The sequence below is a fragment of the Cheilinus undulatus genome, linkage group 16 (genome assembly GCF_018320785.1).
Source record: "Cheilinus undulatus linkage group 16, ASM1832078v1, whole genome shotgun sequence".
NCBI lineage: Eukaryota > Metazoa > Chordata > Actinopteri > Labriformes > Labridae > Cheilinus > Cheilinus undulatus.
The window spans coordinates 12,695,737-12,712,605 of NC_054880.1; the positions used below are offsets into that span (position 1 = coordinate 12,695,737).

The 16,869-nt window shown below is 39.5% G+C and overlaps 1 protein-coding gene across 1 annotated transcript; it reads left to right on the forward strand.

The window, feature by feature from the left end:
* Positions 1-12,541: 12,541 nt before the first annotated feature.
* LOC121524138 (transmembrane protein 74) lies at positions 12,542-13,721 on the forward strand. Its single transcript, XM_041809381.1, has 2 exons — positions 12,542-12,660; positions 12,889-13,721. Exon 2 carries the CDS (start codon positions 12,915-12,917, stop codon positions 13,719-13,721), a length of 807 nt encoding a protein of 268 aa, XP_041665315.1. The 5' UTR covers positions 12,542-12,660; positions 12,889-12,914.
* The last annotated feature ends 3,148 nt before the right edge of the window (positions 13,722-16,869 follow it).

Here is a 16,869-nt window from a genome sequence, read left to right on the forward strand (position 1 = left end):
AGATTATCTTACCTTTCTCTACTCCTCATTAAGCCTCTTACTTTTCTTCTTTTAAGGTTTGCTGCTTTGAGCTAAACTTATGTTGGACCTTTAATTAGCAACATAAAAAGCTTCTGGGTTTGTCAAGGTTTAATTCATGTTGCCGTAACGATTAACAAAGCAGTTTATTTTCAAAAGGCATTCTTCTGTAGAAAAAGCACAGATTTGTAGTTAAAAGTAGAGAAACTGTTAAAAAAGCACAAAAAGCTTGAAGGTTTCCAAACAGTAGGGAAAAAAAATCATTGATTAGTTTAAGATTTTTGGTACTTTGAGTTTATTTTTGCCTTCATGTTGGCTGTGATCATTCACCAGACTTCATATTAAGTAGAGATTGAGGTTTTGCATTTCAAATGAATTACAAACACACCTTTCTACACTGTTAATCAAAAACATTTGAGTCCCCTTTGACCAAAACTTGGCAGATTGACTTCCATCTAAACCACAGGTGATTCTTAATTCGACTCCCTATGTCGTTGCAGTGTTGCCCGTTCATGCAGGGGCATATATGCGTTCACATGCACATGAGAAACAGGGATCCTGTGATTTCCCATGCTGTTTTCTCATTGCTCTGATTCATGTGCACAGCAGAGCATGCATGAAGCAGTGCAGGGTTTTTAATGTCTGTGCCAAGTGTGGCAAGTTTCCACACAAGAAGCACACAGAGAAAAGCTTTAAACCATGACGGGGGACAGTAGCTTAATCAGTAGGGACTTAGCTTGGATGCTGGTTTAAGTTCGGGTCAGACCAAGTCCAGGTCTGGTAACTGGAGAGATGCCAGTTCACTTACTGAGCACACAGGCCATCAGTTCCAAGGTGCTATGAGTCAGACTCTCCCTGGTGTGCGGCAGTCCCTCACTTGGACATCTCTCCATTATTGCATGTCCATAGGTTCCTGTCATATGAGCATGTGTTTCAGCCTATGAGTTTGCAGCTTGTATCAACATCTGAGTGTAAAATTGAATTTCCACTTAAGGGATTAACAAGGGATATCTTGTTCTTCATCGTTTTCTTCTTTTCCTGTCTTTCCAGTGACTTATAGAGGACAGTTTTACTCAGTTAATTACATTTTAAAAGCATTAAAAAAAACATGCACTTTGGTAGGCTGTTGCATGCATGTTTAACTGACATGCTGGCATTGCCTGCAGTCTAATTACTCTGGTTTTCTTTTGTTTCATTTTCTTTCCTCATCCTGTCTTATATTATTTTGTTCTCTTTATGGAGCCTAAATGTAAATGTCTGCCCAGGAGCTTCAAATGGCTAACTCTGGCATTTTTACAATCAGTATACACTGTCCCTGTAAAATAGATAAATAAATAAACACATTTTAACAATAAGATTTAAACAAAAAACCCAGGTTATCACTGACTCATGTCAGACTGGGATAATAATAGTGGAATAACCTAAACACCTGCTTGTATGTTCAAAATGTTTTTAATAAAAATGTATTTAAATGTGACACATGCAGTGCCTTTAACAAGTCTTCACCCCTTAATGTTTTACCCTTTTAGTGATTTTATAAATCAATCATAGTCAGTATAATTTGGCCGTTAAATGTCAAAGTGAAAACAGATTTATACAAAGTAATGCCAATTATATGAAATTATGTAGTGTAAAATAAGTGACCGCATTAATATTCACCCCTTTCAAGTCAGTATTTAGTAGATACACCTTTGGCTGCAATCACAACACTGAGTCTGTGTGGATAGGTCTCAATCAGGCTTGCACATCCAGACATTACAATTTTACTCTGCTCTGTCTCATTGCACAGGGATCAGGTGTGAACAGCCCTCTTCAAGTCCAGCCACAAATCCTCTCGAGGTCTAGGCTTTGACTCGTCCACTCCAGAACGTTCACCTTGCTATTTTTAAAACCATTTCTGTGTAGCTTTCGCTGTATGCTTCAGGTCACTGTCTTTGGAAAATGACTCTTCTCCCAAGCAGTAGTTCTCTTGCAGACTAAATAAGATTGCCCTCCCTTTTTCCTTTATTTTTCCACTTTCATTTTACCCTCTACCTTTAAAAGCCCTCCAGGACCAGCTGCTGAGAAGCAACCCCACAACATGATGCTGCCACCACTATACCTCACAGCCACAGCAAATATAGCGTCTTGTCTGATGGCCAAAAAGCACCATTTTGGTGACTCGACCATGGTGTCTCCCACATGCCTTTTGGTAAACTCTAGTCATGATTAAATATGTGTTTTCTTCAACAGTGGCTTTCTCTTTGCCACTCTCCCATTACCTGGGCAACAGTTTTTGTAGTATCCATCACCTGACCTTTACTTTTCAAAAACCTTTTCTCTGAGCTGCTTGGAGTGTTCATTTGTCTTCATGGTGTAATGGTAGCCAGGAATACTGATAAACCAGAGACAGGACCTTCCAGACACAGGTGCCTTTATACTACACTCATCTGAGACACATTCACTGATGTCAGGTGATCCTCATTTCACTAATTGTGAAACTAAATGCTGTCACTTATTTTACCTTACATATTTCTATTATTATAGAGGGTTTTTTGTCAAAAAGACAAATTATACTGACCATGACTGATTTATAAAATCATCCAAGGGGCTGAATACTTTTGATTAGGAAGTTTTTTTCTTAAGGTGGCACAAGGGTTAAGCATTCATCAGACATTTTAGTCTCCTGCTGATTTCATAGCGCTCCTCTATCTGTGCTCTGCATACATACATGTACATATATGTGCTGTACAGCTGTAAAATCAGTTTCATTTTCCTGTGTCCCTTTCTCTGTCAGAAATGCTAAAACCTCCCTGAAGCATGCGACAGTCTTCTCTCTGTATAAAGGTCCTGACCATTAAATACACAGAGAACGGAGCGTTCGGCAGAGCCTATGTATGGAGAACCTGCAGGCGTCAGGGTGGTTGATCTCAATAAGCACGAGAAACGACCTTGACTGGTGGTGCATTGAAGCGCTTTGAAATGGTGACCTTTGGCTGCCTGTAGCCCACATATGCTCCAGTTCTCTGCAGAGACATAGTAAGAACATACCGGAGGATTTCTATAGGGGACTCGGGAGGAACATTCCTGCATAACTGTGGCTGTCATTTGAATTACGGCCCTCTATGTGAATGCTGTGCTTCTGTTAAACTTTTAAATACTTCATGTGATGCTGAAGTGGATTGTTTTGTTAGTTCCTGAAAAGCTGCCAGTCTGAAGATTGGAGCTTTTCTCTCAGCATCGACTCTACAGGATTTGACATGGTTTTGATTGAGAGGAGTTTTATTCCAGTTGCATGCTGCTCATTTAAAATTGGGCCAGCCTGGAAAATGATTTGCAAACACTCGTTTCAGTGGATGAAAATCCCTTTTTCTGGGCTTAAATAAGTTTTTCAGTTGCAGTGATATTGTTTGAGTGAATATTATACCCCTAATGATGTTAAATGTGTTCCCAGATAGAGGGACGCTCAGATGATTGATGAGACTGTTCCTAAACTACAGAATCTCTGCTTTCTGACGTACTGTTTAGCACAGTAGCTGAAAGTACTGGGATTACGTCAGTGCGTTTATTTATTCAGGGAATACAAGCAAGATGTCAGGAAATGTGTAGAAGTCTTAACCTGGCACACCATATGGATTTATTTCACACATCCATCTGGAAAACCACTCATACACAGTGTTTGAGAAAGGGCAGAACCTTTGAAAAAAACCTCAAAGGGTGATTGGATGAATGTTCTGTCACATCTTTACAGGCCAATCAGAGCAACAAAACAAGTGATGTAGCCGCTATGGAGCTGCGCCCCTACTGAGGACTAAACTCCATAGAGAACTGCATAACGCGAACCATGGCGACTGTAGACATAGAACACAGATTTTGTAGTTTTTGAAAAAAAAAAAAATCAACTTAGTGCTGTTCTTTGTTCTCCTTTTAACGAAGAAACGTCATCAAGTTCTGATAAAACTGGCACTTTAGCAGCATCCATGCTAAGCTCTTCTGCCATTATTGCACTGGCCTCTTGTTGCTGCTTGCTTACGTGACGACTCCGCCGCGCCTGAAAGCACTGCCCCTCGTCACTGATTGGTCCTGTCAGTTTCTAACCGGGCCCACATGGTTAAGATGGGAGCTTTGTAAGATGGATACGCCAGTGAGAAATACAGAAATGGGCATCTCTATTTGCTGTGCAAGGTTACAGAAGACTGCAGACTTACTACATTTGGACCAGATCATCTATTTTTGTTTATATTATTTATATTATTTATATAAAAGTTGTAGCCAAGAGCGAGTTATCTTAGCCTAGTTTAACTAAACATTAAGGCTACAAATGGGGAAACGGCCTGGCTCTGTCAAAAGTGACAAAATCTACTCACTAGCAAGAGTTTTGCAACAGATTAAAGACTAGTCTTTGTGAGAAGCTAAGTTGATGAGGTGTTTGTTGACAACTTTAAGAAGCATTGAGTTTGGTTTGGTTGAAACAAACTCATGCCTGCTTGCTGAGTTGGATCAGTTTATTTGCACTGGAGTGAAAGCAGGTTGACAACAGCCAGACCAAGACGTTTGAAAAGGCGGGTTTCAGTCCACTTTCAGACTCTGTTGTGGTGGATTTGTAGTGAGAATATAAATCAACCTCAATCTGACCTTGTTGGATAAGTGTTAGAAACCACCTACAGACTTGAGGAAGCTTCAGAAACAATCACATGCGAGTCTTCCTTTCCTTCCTCTGGTCAGGCTGCTGTCTGTGAGAGAAACATTATTAAAGTAATGAACATCCAGCTTTTCCCACACACAGACTTTACCTGGGCATCACTCCCAGGTAGGCTGTGAACAGTCAGGTTATTGATTATTTTTAGAGGAATAAAGCAATCTGAGATTGATTAACAAACCCACACTTTCTGCTCCCTCTGCACTTCTCTGTCACAGTGCTGTGGAGAACAGCCATAACTTTACTCTGTACAATCAAACTGTTTTTGGATTTGTTGTGTTAAATATCATCTTCTGCTGTTGTTTACATGCTGCTGCTTGTAAACAATGTAATTTTGAAACTTTATAACTTAGTTCTGGATTGTTGGGATTTGTGACTCAGAATTTTTAAAGACCCTGTAAAGGGATAAAAAAAAATCTACATTTAGGTTTGTTGTAAGATAGGCCACTGTGTTATGAACCCAAAGGCCAAATTTCAGTCAGATAAAATATCTCTAAGTTTATAAAACTTCGCTTCAAAATCAGGTGTGGGCGTGTCAATGGAATTAGTTGGAGCCACGCCCCCTCATGAGAAATAAGGTCCTCTCCGATTTTAAGAAATGCTAAATTCTAAATGGATGAAAGCACTCACTATTAGCTTGCTTCTTGACCTTACGTTGACCTTATGATCAGAGGCTCTGTGCCAGAGCAGAGACAAAGTCCGTTTTCTGTCTCAAATCTCTGTTATGATGCTTTAAATGATCTATAGACCATTGTAGCTGATAGATTTGGCAATTTACCTCACAATGAACAAAAGAACAGCATGAAACTGACTGTTAACTTTCAATAAAGGCAGTGACATCAGCTAACAACAGACTGTACTGAGATGAATGAGTTTATATCATCGGGGTCGTTCCTCACTTTGGGACAGTGACATCACCAGCCCACATAAACTTAAAACAAAAAGTAAGGACATTTGTGTTTGGTACATTATTTCTTTGTTGTAACAATGCTTCTTGGTAATAAATCTTATACCGTTGGAAAGCCTGTTTATTACCCTTTTAAATGATGCCACATTTGTAAGGATCATGCATTTGTGGGATGAGCAGCAGAGCTGAGTATGTGGGTTGCGCCCATGTAAAATGTGCCAAATCTTCTCTGCCAATGCCAAACAGCTGATTCTGCCATTGAATGTTGTTTGGTGGATTGGATGATTGAAATTTGTAGAAACAAGACATATTGACAATTTAACAATTTATTCAGCTCTGCTGCTCATCCCACAAATGCATGTTCCTTACAAATGTGGCACCATTTTAAAGGGTAATAAACAGGTTTTCCAATGGTATAAAATTTATTGCCAAGAAGCATTGTTACAACAAAGAAATAATGTATCAAACACAAATTTCCTTACTTTTTGTTTTTTGTTTATTTGCCCCACTCAAATTAAACCCAGCCAGGAAAGAGACGAACAACTTTCTAAAAGTCTAAATCCAAAAGTCAGTCACATGTAGATCTCAGTGTTTTCACATGTTCACAGCAGCCTTATTCCAACATATCTAGTGTATTAAAATGCCAATTTTGGATTTCACTCTGTCTTTTATTTGTTCTTGTGTTTGTTTTTGAAAGATTAACTGAACATTACATTACTCACTGAGGTTGATGATTACATTGATCACCAACCACTTTATTAGGTACACCTGTCTAACTGCTCAGTAACACGGACATCTAATCAGCCAATCGCACTGCAGCTGTGTGAACGGGAAAGTGCAGTAAGATAAGCCACCCCTGTATCTAGGCAACTGTGCATGGTTTTGTCATATGACCATGAATTCAGGAAATACCTTTTATTTCTGTCTTGTGTTGTAAAGATGCACATGGGAGAAATAGTGTATACTTTCACACACAAAAAATGATTTTTTGCCTGTCAGAGTAAATTTTCCACAACTTTAATATTAACCCTCTTTGACCAACTTTGTCTTATGCAACAAGAAGAGACACAATATTCAAAGTTATAGAAAATCTTTAATAGCACTCCTTTTAGTGTTCTAATGAGGCTATGCATGCCCTTGTAGCTCTTACAGAAGGTTTTCAAGCCTGGACCTTGAGTGACTTCCCGTAGACTTTAAAAACAGATGTCACATGGGCAGTGACAACCAATGGCAAGCTGTTCTGTCATCATGTCATGCTTTGCAGAGTAGTGCCTCTGTAAACACTTAGAGACTGGGGGAAAGAGCCTGCCTCAGGATGGAGAGAAAGAGACACAGAGAGACTGGGATGTGTCCCTCTGTGTCACTGCAGACAGAAACTGCTTTGAATAATGACTCAAACGAAGCCAATCCCAAAAACTCCAAAGACTTTTTTTTTTTGTAGATATGTGAATATTTAAAGAGTTTGTGTCAAAGAGTGAGTTTTCTTCCACATTTTGGTCCCTAAGAGATGGGAATACAAGTTTCAGCAAAATGTTTTAGTTAATATTGTTTAGGATGTGTTATACATGAAATCTTATGAAATTTAATTTCTGTTTAGTTTTTTCTTTTGTTTTTGTAGTCCTATAACTTTTTAAAAATTCAAGTGACATTACTGCAGTCAGCATATTCATAGAGCCAGTGTTTTGAAAAAAAAATGTATAGTGCTCAGACAGTTCAAGCAAATTCATCCAGGTCTTAAAAAAATATATAAAACATGTATAAAATCATTTCAATCACTTTTCTAAAGAATCAGCTGAATGGAAAACTATTGGATAATGCAGGCAATGCAAGTTTTTGTGCAGCTAAAAACAAGAGACGTTTCACTTTTTCCTGCTTTGTGTGCAAGGGACTTCTTTGAAGATGACCAGTATACCCTGCAACCTCGATGACTGAAATATTAAATGGCATTTTTGATTGTTTAGTGGTCTTGAGTCTAAATGGTGGCTTGTTCTGACAACTGTTAAACAGTTTGTTAACTCCCCCCTCCTGGGGCAACTTGAATCCCTCTTTTTGGGAGGTCAGATTTTCAGACAGCTTTGTTAGAGGTGCATCCTGATCATTTTATTTGATAGCAGAGATCATGAAATGAAGGTTTATGTCTGCAGTCTGTCTTAGTGTTGGAGACAACAAAAGCAAAAACTGGCTCACACTACCCCACTCTCCCCTTATATTAGATTGGTATAAATCTACTTATCTGCCATTCAGTACAACAATTCCCACAGAGCGACTCTTGAGTGCTAGGGATGGCCATCCTCCCCAACCTCTTCTGGTACATTTAATTTTTCTGATCTTTTGACAGTATTCATTAGCAGTACATTGTATAGAGACACTCAAATAGCATCACTCAACAAGAGAGGTCTACATGTTTTTCTTGAAAAGAGTTTGGTATAAATGATTTTATAAGTGCTGACCATGATTTTAGCTCATATCTGAAATTTCAACAACCTTAGAGCAGACAAAGCCTCATACTCCTATAAGATCTTTGGTGACCCCCAAGGGGGTCCCAAACCCCAGGTTGGGAACCTATAAAGTAGAGCAGTGTTTTCATTTTTTATTTGCCCAAGGCACACTTAGAATCTTGCCAAACTGTCAAGGCACACGATTTTCATATCCATGCAGAATCGCCTCATTAACCCATGTTAAAGTGTCTTTAGTTGCTGCATGGTCGTAGTAATAACGTTTGGTTGTTCAAAATCCCACAGCACACCTAAACTCGTTTCAAGGCACCCTATTGTGCTTTTCCACACCATTTAAGACCCAGTGAGGTAGAGTATTACAGCCATCATCCTAGAATGCAGGGGAACAGGATAATATTGGCAGCAGGAAGCTGATGAAACTGTTGAAACAAAAGCATAAAAGCTTCATTTCTAACATGAGATGTGGCACTTCAATCATACAGGTGTAAGTCTCTTCAGAGTATAAGTCATGATTATATAGAAATTAATAAAGAAAAAAAATGGCCAGAAAATACACTTGGGTGACTGTAAATATATCAGAGCAGCTCATCCAAGCATTGTCCATGTGAGGAAAACGCTGCTGTATGACAGTGAAGCTTGATTTTAAATTTTAGAACACATTTTTCTTTTCAAGATGAAACAAATGAAGAAATGACTTACCGTATTCAAAAGAACAAACAAACTAACAAACATTAAAATGAAGAAGAAAGAAAGAGTGGATTAGTCAGGACTCTATCAATGGACTCCAGACGGTCAGAACTGCCAGGCTATTTTAAAAACCAGAATGAAGCACTGTAGATTTTACTGATTACCTTTAAAACTTTTCATGGCCTTGCTCCCAACAACAATTCTGACCTTTCAGTACTGTACTAACGCTGACACAAACGTTAAAATCCTCTGGCAGAGTTCTTCTGGTTGTTACAAATACCAGACTGAAAACAAAGGGGAGCAATGAGGGCCCCAAAACAGTGGAACAATCTGCACAAAAAGATCAGATCAGAGGAGTCGGTAATGTCTGTCTTGGAGACATACTTTTATCAGACTTTTAGTTTTCACCTTAAATTTTACTTTTTAGATTTTCTTTATACAAATGTATGCCCTTTATGATTTTATTAAAGATGGATTTTATATCTTAAAATGTGAGATTTTTTTTTATTTTCTAAATCATCCTGATAGTGTGAAAACCTGCATCCTAACCTCTCTGCTGAAACTCTCAGATAATATGAATGAAAATTTAAATGTACAAACGAACCTTAAAGATACAAGCTGCCTAAAGAATCATGGGTAAATGCTAGGAGTGAATCCATACGTGGAGGATTTGGACCAACATATTTCAGTATTTGTAAAATTCTGGCAGCAGGTGTGGTCAAACTAGAAACTTTCTTTGTTTGGAAACTTGTTGCCTCAGCTGCAGGGGTTCCTCTCTCCATCTGACCTCAGACCTCTCTGAAAAAGAAAGGCATGCCTGACAACTCCAGAAATCAATAACAGGCAGAAAACATGTGTACAGTATTCTTCTTCACAGAAATCAGCCAATGTGTACATCCTCCTGACCAACGGTAGCAGAATCCTTCACTGCTTTTCACATTTTATTTCTCATACATGTGTTCTAGATTTAACACTTATAATATATTTATAAGGTAAAGGTACCATACTTTAGAGCTTTTTTAAATGATGTATAAAAAATCTCTTTGACTGGGTTATTTCTCCCTTAGAACACTTGCACTGTGTTTGTAACATTTGCTTCATAATTCATGGGTAGACCCTTTAAACAGACCATTGACCTCTGACCTTCTTGGCAGGGCTGCTGGGAAAAATCTATTTTTTAACTATTTATTGACATTTCTAACTGCAGCTTCTATGATTTATGTTAGGAGCTCCTGTTAGGCTAATCAGCCACTTTTCCAGCACGGCTGTGTCCGGTCACTTGGATCCTTGCTGAATTATCTCAACAGCTGTAATGTGTATTACAATAATATTTAGCACATATATTCATTATCCTAAGAGCCTGAACCATAATGGCTTTGGTGATACTTGGACTTTTTACCTAAAGGCAGTTGAAGGTTGATTACAATGTAAAATATCTTTAATGGATGAATTTTCATGGTACCCACAGGTTGAATCATACTGACTCTTGTGATCCCTTTACCTTTAAAGTGCCTGCAGGTGTAATCATCAACTTACATTTTTCTATCATCTACTGATGGAAATGAGCATTAATGTTTTATATTCATGGTTCCCAGAGGATAGATTGTAATGACTTATAACATTAACTGTTTTAGTTTAGATAGATGTTAAATAGAGAACACAGTCCAGACATTCCCGACTCCTTTAGGAGAAAATGTACTTTGGATTGTCCTAATATTTCACAAAAATATTCATGGTTCCCAGAGGGTGAATCATATAATCTCTTTGAGATCCTCTGACCTTTCAACTACATACAGCAGATCACTGTTTTATAACTCTAGTATATATCAGCAACTACTAGCTGACTTTTGTGAGGATGCTCATGGTTTCCAGAGGATGAATCAAAGCATCTTTGGTGATTCTCTAGCTTTCCTTTTGTACCACAATGAGGTTGAAATTTATTGTTCAAAACTGATACTTTCTCGACATGAGTACAGTCCAGATATTTATTTACATGCATGATGAACTGTGAAGAAGTTAGGGGATACTCAATCTTGTCATCTAGTGCCACCTACTTGTTAAAGGTAGCGTTAATTCTCTAATTCTTGCACATTGAATAAGATTGTGCTCCAGAAATGTCCTATATTTTGCTGCATTCATTTTACCCTCTACCTTTACAAGCCTTCCAGGGCCGGCTGATTCATCCCCACAGCATGATGCTGCCTCCGCCGTCTTTCACACTGGAGATGGTGTGTTTGTGGTGATGTGCAGTGCTCGGTGTCGGCCAAACAAAGTGTCTTTTGTGATGTCCAGAAAGCACCATTTTGGACTCATCAGACCAAAGAACTTTATTTTAATCCACCATGAAGTCTCCCACACGCCTTTTGGCAAACTTTTGTTGAGATTTAATCTTTGTTTTTTATCAACAGTGGCTTTCTCTTTGCCACTCCCCCATAAAGCTTTGACTGGTGAAGAACCCAGGCAACAGTTGTTGTATTCATAGCCTCTTCCATCTCAGCTGCTGAAGCTTATAACTCTTTCAGAGTAGTCACAGGTGTCTTTGTGGACTCTCTCACTAGTCTCACTCCTGCATAGTCACTCAGTTTGTGAGGACGGCCTGATCTAGGCAGATTTACACATGTGCCATATCCCTTCCATTTCTTGTTGAGGGATTTAATTGAACTCTTGGTGATGTTCTAAAACCTTTTCTTGGAGTTACTTGGAGAGCTCTTTTGTCCTTATGGTGTAATGATAGCCAGGGATACTGATTAACCAGTGACTGGACCTTCCAGACACAGGTATCTTCATACTACAGTCACCTGAGACGCATTCACTGCACTCAGGTGATCCCCATTTCACTAACTGTGATACTTCTAGCACCAGTTAGCTGGACCTCTGCTGAATAAAGCCAGTCACTTTAAAGGGGGATGAATATTTAATAACTTAGTTTGCATTTTGTATTTTTGTTTAATTTGCATTACTTTGTAGAAATCTGTTTTCATTTTGGCATTAAGAGTTTTTTTTTTGCATGTGTTTTTGTCTAGAAAGCCAAATAATACTGGCCATTGTTGATTAGTAGAATACTTTTTATACTTTTTATAGGCACTGTAGTTGGATACATTTTGGTAGCCTACATGCAATTTAAACTTTCTCTCTTTTGCTTGTAGAAGCCTAGCTTGTTAAAAATGTGACCCAAGATTTTTCCTCTTCGACCTCCTTGCACAGTACCCAGTTGGTTAATAATGTCTACATTTCTCCTTTCCAGCTCTGCACAGAGCCACGTGCCATCAGTACCGTGGAGCTGCTAGCATATCTCTCGACTCTTAAGCTAATTGCTACTTAGCCTCTTAAATTTTGCTGCTGTCTTAATAGAAAGGCAGGATCTTGAGAGGCTTTATTGTGGCGTTATCAACATGAAGCACCATTATCACTAACTTGCATTTTAATGCAGCCTTAATTGTTAATTAGAAAGTGAGGAAACCATGACTACACCATTTAACGACTCACGCGCGAGATAGATTCATCACAGCCTGGCAACACAAAAGTTACTTTTATTAATAACAAAGCTATAAATAAACTCATAAGTCTTTTCTGTGGATATACTAATGAGAACCATAATTTGAGATACCTCCTCGCTCGTGCCCACATGCAGTCTGCCGCCACCTGCCTCCAATCTGATGGGTGTGCGCGTGCCGGGGACCACTTCACTTGGCTCGGTAATGAGCAGCATGAGGCGGTCTGCCGGAGCCCAGTCCGTGGGAGGGGTCTGCCAAACCTTTCCCTCTAATTGACCAGGGAGCAGAAGCAGCCTGGGAGCGCGCAGCCACAGACGGGAGAGAGGTAACTAACGCGTTTAGTCGATTATCAGACTTCCTCAAACAGCAGGTGGATGGACGTTTAGTGGCGTTCATTTAAGCTTTGGAGCAGCGTTAAGCGTAAGTACTGCACCATCAAATGTTACTTAGCTGCTGTTTTAGTGTTGTGGCTTTTTATATTGTGTTGGGAGTTAATTTAGGACTTGCTTAGCTTTACTTTAAAAAAAAGCTTGCGGTGCACACAGGAGATGTACGGGAAATGAGAGTGGGCTTTCTGCTTGTGCGTTCACTTTGGCAGCACAGTCTTAGCTAGTCTTATTTGTTTCTTTTTGCGTGTTTTACCGGCAGAGACGGATGGGCTCCAGCTCCTCTAAATGGCTAATCTCGAACTGTTTTACTTTGACCAACCGGATCCCAGAGACTCCACCCTGGTTTTAAAAAATCCAACTATCCCCGAGCTCAGCTGCTGTGGCAGCACAAACGGAGAAAAGTCGCTTCATCCCGGCGGAGGAGACGCTTCAGCACCACGGACAGAGACACCGAGACCCGCGTGGCTGGAGCACGAGACCGAAACATCCTTCACATGCAAACAGCAACATGAGGAAGAAGAGGAGGAGGATGTCCTGCTGATAGAGACAAGTTCAGTAACCTGCAGACTGAGTCAGAGCTCCTCAAGTGAGCTGTATGAGGAGGAGGAGGAGATGGAGGAGGAAGAGGAGGAGTACCCGGAACTTTACTTGTTGTCCGATGAGGAGCTGTCCTCTGACGGCTCAGGGAAGTCTGTGGATTATGGTTTCATTATCGCGGTGACATGCCTAGTGACGGGAATCTCTCTGGTCGCCATATCGTACACGGTGCCCCGGGAGATCCGCGTTGATCCGGACAGCGTCTCCGCCCGGGAGATGGAGCGTCTGGAGAGGGAGAAAGCGCGAGTGGGGGCCCATCTGGACCGCTGTGTGATAGCGGGACTGTGCTTGCTCACCCTCGGGGGTGTGCTGCTCTCAACCCTGCTTATGATCTCCATGTACAAGGGAGAGATGATGAGGAGGAAAGCCTTCGCTTATTCCAAACACGCAGCCAAGTTGTATGGCTCCATCAGTCTGAGAGCAGGGTCCAGCCCCACCCGGGAGTCCTGCTCACATTTGTCAGCAGCTGATGAGGATTTAGAAGTGCTCAGCTGAATTTATAGACTGAGAAAAGTACTTAAGAAATCCAAGCCTTGCTCTCTCATAACAGAGGATGTGGTAGGGATTTAATGCCTTTTGATTTCAAACAGCTGATGTGGATAAGGACAGCTTTAAAGGGCAGGTTAGCATTTTTAAAAATGTGTCTCAATACATCTCTAACATGCCCCTAAACACGTAGGAAGAGTCTTTGTTTGCTGCAGCTGTTCCTTTTGTGCATACTGGCTCTTGAGAGATCCACTCCTAATACAATTATAATGTAAGCGAATGGGGCCAAAGTCCTAACCATGTGCATTCAAAAAGAAACTAATTTGGGGCAAAAGCTTTTTCCCTAAATAAATTCAATATTTAAGATTCAAAAGGTGCAATATTTCTTGGCCAGTAAAGAAATAATTTATGATTCAGGAATGCCAACCTCCTGGAAAGTATATTTTTATTTATGCACTCAGTTTGGTTGGGGCCCCTTTTGTGCGTCAATATGGCATAGCATGGGTGCAATCAGCCTGTGGCAAAGCTGAGGTGTTATGAAAGCCAAGACAGTCTGGCAGCAGATCTCAGATGTCCCCTCTTGCATAGCACTACTGTGAGATGCCTCCTATTTCAGGACACACTAAAATAAATGATAAATACACACTAAAACTTTCCAAATCAAATCTGTTTTATATCCAAGAGCGGTCTGGCTGCAGACCATACATTTCTGACGGCCACTCTCACACACCTTTTATCTAAGAAAAGGGAGTGCTGTAATTTGTCGGGAAACATATTTCCAGCTTTAGATTTTCTTTTAATTCAACTTTATTCATAAACAAAGTCTGGCAGTTACATTCATGAAATAGCCACACTGCAAACATTACAGACTAAACAACATTTCATAAATAAAACAGAAAAAAGATCAGACGTCTAATCTGAGATTAAATTATGTATAGACCCGTTTTAGAAGTAGTTACAAGAACTGTGGCTCGCTTTAGCTTTATTAGCGTTAGCTAGCTAGCTACGTAATTAGTGTTACCACATAATCCAATGAGGCTAAATTAGCTAACATGAGCTTTAGCAAATAGAGTGAGAGCTAACATTGCTATGTAGATAACATAGCTGCTTTTTTAGCTTAGCCTTAGCTATGTTACCTACGTAACTCCATTATTTCTAACAAAGTTAGCTTTAGCAAACATAGCTAAAGCTAACTTAGCTACACAGATAATGTAGATACATAGCTTATGTAGCTGCTTTGTGAGCTTTGCTTTGTCTCTGTTAACTACATAGCTCTGTTAGCTATCTAGCCTCCACAGCTAATGGAGCTATATAAGCTATGCTGGCAGCATTAGAATGTTTTCATGGAGGACAAGTTTTTTTCTGTGAGCAGACTGTTTACTCCGCTTTATTCAACATTTTGTAATCAGGTCATTCAGGTCGGGTTTTTAACATTTTGATTTGGTATTTGAAACATTACCTTAACCCTTACCCGAACTCTAAAGCTTTTTCCATTCTCAGATGTACGGTGTCTCAGATAAACAGTCTGTGAGAGTGGCTGTCAGAAATTAACAATCTGTCTTATGAACTCCCAGTCAGGGTTAGGGTCAGGGTTAGGATACCAAAAGTCAAAAACCAACCCGCAACACCTAATTACTAAACATTTAATAAAGCTGAGTAGACAGTCTGCTTACATGAAGACATTCTTTCCTTGATGAAAACACTAACACAGCTAACATAGCTAAAGCTAAAGCTAACAAAGCTATGTTTGCTACTTAGGTAATGTAGCTGACGTAGCTAACTTGCAAAGCTAAAGTTGATAAAACTATGCCAACTATGTTAGTTTATTCTTTTATTTATATAAGCTTTAGTTTATTTACTAAAGCTAATGTAGCTACTAGGCATATGCTATGTTTGCTAGAGCCAATGTAGCTACATTGGCTTATGTAATTACCTTAACTATGTAGCTTGCATAGCTACATTAGCTTTAATTAAAGCTAACAAAGCTAAAGTGAGCCACTGTTGTTGCAACTATTTCCAAAACGGGTCTATACATAATTTACTCCCAGATTAGACCTCTGATATTTTTTCTTTTTAAATGTTTCTTGGTCTATAGTGTCTGCAAAGTGTGTATTTCTTATGAATGTAACTGCTGAACTTTGTTTATGAAAAAAGCTGGATAAAAAAATCACAAAACAGGAAATGCATTGTACTGGCAAATGAAGTCACTTCCATCCTGACAGAGGTGATGCTGATTCTCATCAGATGGGTTAGGACCCTAAAATGGGTCACAAGGCTGTTTTCTGTAATATATGGAAGCCCTCAGTGGACATACATACACAGGTGATTTTACTCTGTTTAGCAGTGTTAAAAGGTGCATTTTGGCTTTTTTTTTCTCAAGGATTTCTTTTATAATGTTGTAAGAACTTGTGTGGTTTTCTTATAATAATGAGTTAATTTCTTAAGATCTCTAGAAAATAATTTATTTTTGATCAAAACAAAACAGAGTAAAAATAAAACACATGTATGCATGTTCTCCCAGGGCTTCTGTAACGATGTGTTCTTGTAAACATTTGTTTTGTCGTGTATCTTTGTTCAAATTTTTTCGATCTTAGGTCCAAACAGCAGAATTTTTCATGAAATTAATTTAAGTGGTTGAAACATTTTTAGAAATGGAGATGGTGTTGGGTCCTGAGGCTAGACCAGATGAGTACCTCTGCCCTTCGGGGGTCAGGAAAAAACAAATTGGCCAGCCAGTCACTCACAGTAATACCACAGTCAGCAAACTGGTTCTAGTTATTTTGGCGCTGAAGGCAGGAATCAAGTCCTGCTGAAAAAGAAAATCATCATCTCCATAAAGCTTGTCAGTAGAAGCACAAAGTGCTCTTCAGTTTCCTGCTTCATTGACTCTGGACTTCATAAAACATGGCTGATGTGACCATTTTAAAGGGCAGGTCCACCGTTTTTTCAAGTTTGCTTCAATACATCTTTTTCATTCCCCTTTGCACACTGAAGGAGTCTGTTTGCCGCAGCCTTTTGTGCTCACTGGCTCTAGAGAGATCCACTCTTAACACAATTATAATGAAAGTGAATGGGGGCTACGGTCATGGTCACTGTTAAGAAGAAAACTGCATTATAGTGATCATTCTAGGCTTATTTGAGGTGAAAGGAGATGCAT